The sequence below is a fragment of the Magnolia sinica genome, chromosome 19 (assembly GCF_029962835.1).
Source record: "Magnolia sinica isolate HGM2019 chromosome 19, MsV1, whole genome shotgun sequence".
Lineage (NCBI taxonomy): Eukaryota > Viridiplantae > Streptophyta > Magnoliopsida > Magnoliales > Magnoliaceae > Magnolia > Magnolia sinica.
In genome coordinates, this window is record NC_080591.1 from 22756444 (window position 1) to 22764170 (window position 7727).

A 7727-nucleotide genomic window follows, 5' to 3' on the forward strand; every position below is an offset into this window, starting at 1 on the left:
ACACATGAACTTTGTGCAATTTGAAGATATATGAAAAGAAAAGAACGAAAAAGAGAGCGGTGGCAAGCCGAAAGATGGAGCAGAATGGAGCAGAAGACAAATGCCGCTTTTGTCGCGATTGTAGGCAGGGAGAATATTTTTCTTTTATTTCTTGTCATGAGAAGAAGATGCATGCATGATTGCATCGAGATAAAAAAATCGAATAGCAGAGGGTGAATTTGAATGTGAAAGTAATCTCTCTCCCCTGGAAAAGATCTCTTCCCAGTGAAATCAGAGGAGATATCTAGATCCAGTGTTTCCGACTGAGACCCCAGGCAGATTGATTTTTTTACTGTCGATGACCTACTGTTCAATCTTCCATGGTTAGAATGTAGGTCCCTTCATTGAAGTTCAGATCACTAAGGTCACAAACAGGATAAGAAAAACCAGAACTGACATTGCCTGCAAAACAGAGCATCCAATTTTGAGAAAGGATTAGCTTGAGTCAGCGGTATCACTTGGAAGAATCTTGGTAACACGATAACAAACATTTGCAGGAAATAAACTAAATGACTAGATCGGTCCTTTTTTTTTAAAAAAATAAAAATAAAAATGTGGAATTGAAAATAATATTTCCACATTAAAATCTGATTGAATCAGTGTCAGCATCTGCAATGGATCTAAGTCCAACCATCATATGCATTAGTGGATCCTGAAATTTATGGTCCCAGTTCTTCCATCTGCTATTTCTTTCAGTGCGACCAACTTTGCTTAATCACAGTAGACAGGAGAGCTCGATCCTTTCAAGGAAGAGGAGGTGCTCCCTGGTGGCACTGGTACCATCATAAGCTTATGGTGGTACCGGGAAAATGTGGGGGCCACATGATGTATGCAGGACATCTGATCCGTCCATCAGATGTGTGAGCTCATATTACATCAAGGTATCAAAAATTAGCCGGATCCAACACTCAGGCAGAGGCCACAGCAGGGAACAGCATGAGAGGGAGGCCCCACCTGAGCTGCAAAACAGTTTGATTTTTGGCCTGACCCTTCATCCAAGCCAGGTCGGTGGGCCCCTAATTCAAGGTGGGTGTCCACTCTCAACTTAGTCCCTGTGGTGCGGCCCACCTGAGTACTGGATCGGACTGATTTTTGGGCAGTAGAAGTAATTGAGGTCACACATCAGATGGACTGGTTGGATGTCAAGAAACTACATCACAGGACCCACTGCTGTCTAGTCCCACAGGAGCATCTCCGTTCAACAAATACCAACCAATGCATAGTGGAGATGAAAATTTGTGAGGCTGATTCCATGATTATTTGATGATTGTATTAAATCATGAAAAACATAACACATATTTCAGAACGTTTCTTACTAGAGAGGTGGCTGAAAGTTTCATGAGAAGGATGCAAAAGGAAGATTACAAAAAGAAAATAAAAGAGAATTCTGAAGATGTTTCTTACTGTAGTCATAGAAGCGGATGAAATTAGTGGAAGATATACACGTAAACCAATATCATAAACTGGAGTACCATCTGGATAAAATAGCCCGTAATTCCTCTCTGAAGCTGGCCCAGGCTTCAGATCCTCATTAAACAATGCAAAAACATAGATATCAACGGGCACCGTAGGCTTCATTGGAGTACCTTCATTTTTCACCATCCTCTGCAGCAAATTCCCATTATAAATACCTGCATTCTGCGGTGTAGCCCCTGCCTCATCAGAATCTCCTTTGGACGGCCACCCCGTTTCTGAAATCCGGACTTCGATATCTGAATGCCCCATCGCTTTGATTGCATAATAAACAGAATCGATTTGAGCATACAACATATTGTCATATTTCAGATTTGTATTTGGGTCGGTCATCCCTGAGTTGGGCTCGAAAAGAACATATTCCAAGGGGACCTCTTTTGGGTTGGCCTTGTAGGCAAAGTAAGGATATGCGTTTATGAGGAAAGGGGACTTGATCTGAGAATGGAAATTGAGCATGGGTTGGATGTATTGGGCAAGATTAGGACGGAAAGACCCAGAGGAAGGAGGGTAGGAGTTAGCTAAGATGGCGAGGGAATGCGCGGTGGATATATTCACTTGGTCGTCCAATCCAAGGGATACGAGTGCCTCATGCATGGCTTGCATTGCAGGAAGGAGATAGGTCATTAGAGAGGTGTCATTACCAGATAAGATCTCGTTTCCGACAGTGATGCAGGTGATTCTGGTTTGGGGAAGGTAAGGCTGGATGTGTTCTTTGAGCCAGGCCAGGGCTTTGTTACCATCTGTCATGTTTGGAAGGTATTCATTGCCGACTCCAACAATGAATTCAACATTGGAATTGGAGAATGCGCGCAGGACATTTGGATCAGCATCGTAGAGTTTCACCTTGTTGATGCTCAGGGATTCGACGAGGTGTGCAACTTGGAAGGGAGAAGGAAGATTGTTGGCTATTTGCCCGTAGTTGATTCCAATTCCAACACTGAGGGTTTGCAGATCCGGACCTGTAAAAATACAAAAAGAAGTGATTGCATTTTCAGCTCTAAAAGAAGCAATTCGACGGAAGGCATTTCTTCTTTAATTCTTCTTTTTTTTTTTTTTTTCCTAAGTGAAAGGACTGTGAATTAGGATTTAAATATACTAGTACAAGCTTTTGAAAAGTAAACAAGATAGAAGTGATTGTTTTTTATTTGAGAGCCAGGAATTCTATGGAGAACTGTCAGTCCTACTAGAACTGATTTCAACAAATTACAAAATAGTAGAGAGGAAAATCTCTTCAACTCATAAACAAAGAACTTCTGAAGAACCTCTCTGTTATCATTATCCATCAGAAGCAAGCTAAAGCAATCTCAAATCAACGCTGCAGAGGATCTCCATAATGACTTGAAAGGTGCAGCAATTCAAAATCAGAACAGACATCCAAATACTCGACCATTTTCAGCTCTTGGAAGAAGAGATTTAAGCAAATTTGATCAGAATGGCTAAAGATCTCCCCACACTAATAAAAGAAAAAAAAAAGAACAAAAAGAAAAAAAAAAATCCATGTCTGAACTAAAAAGATGCCTATAAATAAATTTGAGATAAATCAGCGTGGAAAAAGGAGTTCAAAAGATGAAGAACATGTCCATAACATAAGCTTTGATTTAGATGGAGTGCAGAAATTCAAGACCAAGTCCAGATCTCCCACAAAAGAGTGAACATATGACGAAGAGAATTTCCAGAAGTTCAAACTTGTTCAAACAGAACCACTGATTTTATACAAAAATAGTATTGTATCAAATTCTATGTTCTCTGTCGTTTATTAAGCTCCAAAACAAGAAGTTTCAAAGAATTCCCTACATCCTAGATGAAAACCCTCCACTTCAAGCTCTAGAGATCAGAAATCAACACCAAGCAGCTCAAAGCTGAAGGCATTAAAAAAAAAAGAAAAAAAGAAAATAAAATCAAGAGTTTTACAGGAACTCAAATGCAAGATACTAAATTTCAAGACTAGGGCCTCCTATATCAAATTCTACATCATTTTCAGCTCCAAAGAAGCAGTTTTCAAGAAATTGTATAGATAACAGGATAAAATATATGCCATTCACCAAAAGGACATGACAGCCCTTTATTTCAAGTCCATCAACAAGGGAGAAATCAAGGAATTAGACAGAGGAATACTTTCCAAAATGTTGCAATTACAGAGACCACAACAAACCAATTTCAGATATATGCGAGACTCTAGAGGGAAGAAAATGTTGAATTATAGACCATTTTCACTTCCCTAAGAAGCGATTTAAAAAAATAATAATCTAATTTTACCATGAAAGTTCCTCGAATTCAGTGAGGCAGAGATGGCATAGTTTGGATGTATCAATCTTAGAGCTCTTGAAAAAGGAGTCAAACTCTACATCATTTTCAGCTCCAACGAAGCTATTTCAAGAAATTTAACATTACCAGAAATGTCTCAGATTCTTGGATTTCAAGCACTCTTTTAAAAGAACACAAATTCTTCACCATTAAAATCATTAGGAACAATTCAAAAGAATTTTTAACATCACATATGTAAATCACAGCGACAAATCTCATTCTCACCTATTTTTCGGGTAGGAATTTCTCAAGAGATTTTCAGATTTTGAGGTTTTTCTCAGTGTATTTATTGGGAAAATCTCACTAAAAACGTAAAATTTTAAAATATTTATGACAAATTAATATATCATTTTATTTATATGCATGTATGCAATGATTATTTGAAAAAAAAAAATCAAATAATTCCATATAATATCATGATAAATTCGCTATAAAATAGCAGATAATTAAAAACTGCCGACTTTTTGGAATATCGTGATAATGACATGATAACATTTTTTAATTTAATATTCCACAAAAAAATGCAAGATTTTAAAATACTCGGCAATATTTGTCAGGGAGATGAGAAACTCTTGGATTCCTGGTAAGAACAAAAAGGTAAAATCTACCCTTTTCTAGAGCTAACCAATTCAGGAGCTCTCTTGATGGAAGATGTTGAATTCTGCACCATTTTCCACTCTGGAATAATCAATTCAAAGACATTTCCAACATAAAAGAAGCAATTCTCTCAGATTCTCGCAAAACAGAACCTCCATGATGAGATTGTACGCCATTTTCAGTTCGAGAGAAAGTGATTCGTGATTGAAAGGAACTTTGCAACGTACATATGAAAATCTCTCAAACTTTGCGGGAAAAAAAACTACACTTTCGGATCTAATCATTTCAAGAGCTCATTTGAAAGAATAACTTGAATTCTCCACCTTTTTTCAGATATGAAGGAAGCATCTCAAAGGACATTGTAACATTAAAGATGAAAATCTCTCTCGAAAAATAAAAAATAAATAAAAATTAAAAAAGTCGACTTACCAATTCGAAAAAGATCAATTAAGATAAGATATGGAATCCGACACCCTTTTTCAGCTCTAGAAGAAACAGGGCATAGAAATTTCTAGCATTGAAGACAAAACATCTGACAGTTTCACAGTAAAATAATAATAGTAATAATAAATTCTGTAAAACCTCCATTTTCAGATCTGAACAGTAAAAGAGCAATCCAAAAGAAGAATTAAAGTCGAACACCTTTTCAGCTCTAAAATAAAGCAATTCAAAGACATTTCTAGCGTTAACAGTGACAACCTCTCAATATCGCCTTGGAAAACAACAAAGAAAACCTTCATTTTCCGATCAATCAGTTCAAGAGCTCTTTCAAAAGAACAACTCGAATCCTACACTGTTTTCATCTCTAGAAAAACCTACTCAAAGACGAAAATCTCACAGATTCACCAAAAAAACCACTGCAAAACGTCCATCTTCAGATCTAATAAGTTCAAGAGCTCATTTAAAAGACCAACTCTAATCCTATGCCATTTTCAGCGATAGAAGTAGCGATTCAAAGGAAATTGGAGCATTGAACTCAAAAATCTCTTGAACTCAATTGCAGATTGATACAGAGCTCCAGCAATGGAGAAACGCTTTATGAAGATGTACTGAAATTACCTGAAAGGAGGAGCAGAAGCGAAAACGAGAAAGAAAAGACAGATCTCTTCATCTGATCTCCTCCTCCGCTCTTCCTCTCTCTCTACCAACCCCAATATCGATGACGGATCGCTGCCGCTGCGTTCTCTATATAGCATTCTCCAGCGGGGAGCCTTTATGCGGTAATCTCTGGTTCATCGCGGCATACGGTTATGATCCTTCACCCGTTACTTCTCCAGCATACCAATCAACCTGGGTTTTTACCTGAATGCCTTTTTGGCGCAACGCGAAGGGAAGCGAATTACGTGGTGTGCTAAAACCGGCGCTGTGTTAACGTGGCAAACTTCTGTGGGCCTGACCATGATGTATGGATTATATCCCCACCGTCTATCCATTTTTCGAGTTCATTTTAGGGAATCATCCAAAAAATGAGGCAGATCCAAACCTCAAGTTGACCATACCACATGGACAGTGAGGCCCACCGTTCCAACCTTCCCGGCCTCACCATTATGTTTATTTGAAATCCAAACAGACCTGGATGAAAGAAAAATACAAATATCATTGTATCCAAAACTTCTGTGGCTCAGAAGTCAGAGGAAGTTTTCAATGGTACGTATTCAATCACCACTGAGTTGTGGTGTGGTCCACTTGAACTTTGGATCCCTCTCATTTTTAAAAGGCAATGGCTAGAGTGGTTGGTGATATGTGGGCCCTACATGATGTGTGTGTTTCATACATGCCGTCCATCCATCTTTTCAAATAATTTTATGATATGAACACAAAACTGAGATAGGTAAAAATCTCAAGTGAGCCACACAGTGTTAATTGAACTCTCACCATTCAAAATTTCCTGTGCTGCAATATATTTGTATCTAACCTTATATTTGTTTTTTTAATCTTTATCTAATTCTGTATGACCTAATCTACAGGTTAGATGTCAAATAAACAGTGTGCAACAGGAGGTTTTTAATGGTAGACATTCAATCAATACTGTCTTCTCATGGTGCGGTCCACCTGAGACTTTGATCTGCCTCATTTGTAACATAAAGTATTAAAATGATGTGTAAAAATGAATGAACGGGATGGATAAAACACATAGATCATGATAGGCCCACGGAGCACCCACCACTTGCCATAGTGTCATCAGCCAAACTTTGCCACGTCATCACACCACCGAAGTTGGGCACACGCAACCCGCGATTCGCCTCCGAGGAGGAATCCCAATCCCACTGGATGCGGGCTGCGCACTGACGCTGGCAGCACCACCGTAGGGAAGCGGATTGGCTGGTGTACCACACACCACCAACCTAGCTGATGTGGATACGTGTCATGCCAAGATGAGAGCTGACGCTGCTCGAACTCCGACTTGTAGGAACGGTTCAAAGGAGATCAAAGTTCCATGGGCCACAATGATGTATTTATCATATCTACACCGTTCATCCATTTGGCAAGATCATTTTAGGACTTGATCCCCAAAATGAGTAATTTCCAAGGTTCAGTGGACCACACCAAAAATAGCAGCGGGACAATGATTCTCACCGTTAAAACATTCGTAGGGCTCACTGTAATGTTTAATTTCCATCAATCTATTAATAAGGTCACAAAAACTTGTCAGAGAAAAAACAAATATTATTTTGATCCGAAGTTTAAATTTCTCCTACCCCATAAGGATTTCAATTGTGGTCGTTCAATCTCCACTGCTTTTTATGGTGTGGTCCACTTGATTTTTGGATTTATCTTATTTTTCAGCTCAAGCCTTACTACTAGCTCACCAAGTTGACAAACGGTTTGGATATAACTCAGAGCTGATGATGGGACCCACAGAACTTGGTGACGTTGACACATCAGCTAAGTTGGTGGTGTGTGGTACACCAGCCAATCCACTTCCCCGCCGTAGCTACTCTCTGGTGCTTAGTGGGCCTCACCATGATGTATGTGTTTTATTCTCTCCGTCCATCCATTTTTACAGCTCATTTTAAAGCATGAGACTAAATATTCGGCAGATCAAAATATCAGGTGACCGCATTATAGAAAAAAGTTGATTTAATTCTCATCATTAAAAACTTGCTAGGCTGTATATGGGGAGAGCGGATTAGCCTAGGGCTGAAAGTTGGTCGGGTTGGGTCGGGTTGGTGGTCAAACCTAGCTAACTCAAGATTCCTATCCCTGAACATTAACCCAAGTCAACTCAACTTTAGTTTCGAAATTTCAACCAAGTTCAACCCAAAAGAGCTAGGTCGTATTGGTTTCGTTATTACATTAGTATATTACATTCA

At 39.0% G+C, this 7727-nt stretch overlaps 1 protein-coding gene across 1 annotated transcript; it reads right to left on the minus strand.

Moving 5' to 3' along the window:
• Nucleotides 1-227: 227 nt before the first annotated feature.
• LOC131234499 (glucan endo-1,3-beta-glucosidase 14) lies at nucleotides 228-5617 on the minus strand. The gene is made up of 3 exons (XM_058231429.1): nucleotides 5473-5617; nucleotides 1444-2471; nucleotides 228-441 (listed from the first exon to the last, which is right to left on the minus strand). Exons 1-3 carry the CDS (start codon nucleotides 5522-5524, stop codon nucleotides 391-393), a joined length of 1131 nt encoding a protein of 376 aa, XP_058087412.1. The 5' UTR covers nucleotides 5525-5617; the 3' UTR covers nucleotides 228-390.
• Nucleotides 5618-7727: the final 2110 nt, after the last annotated feature.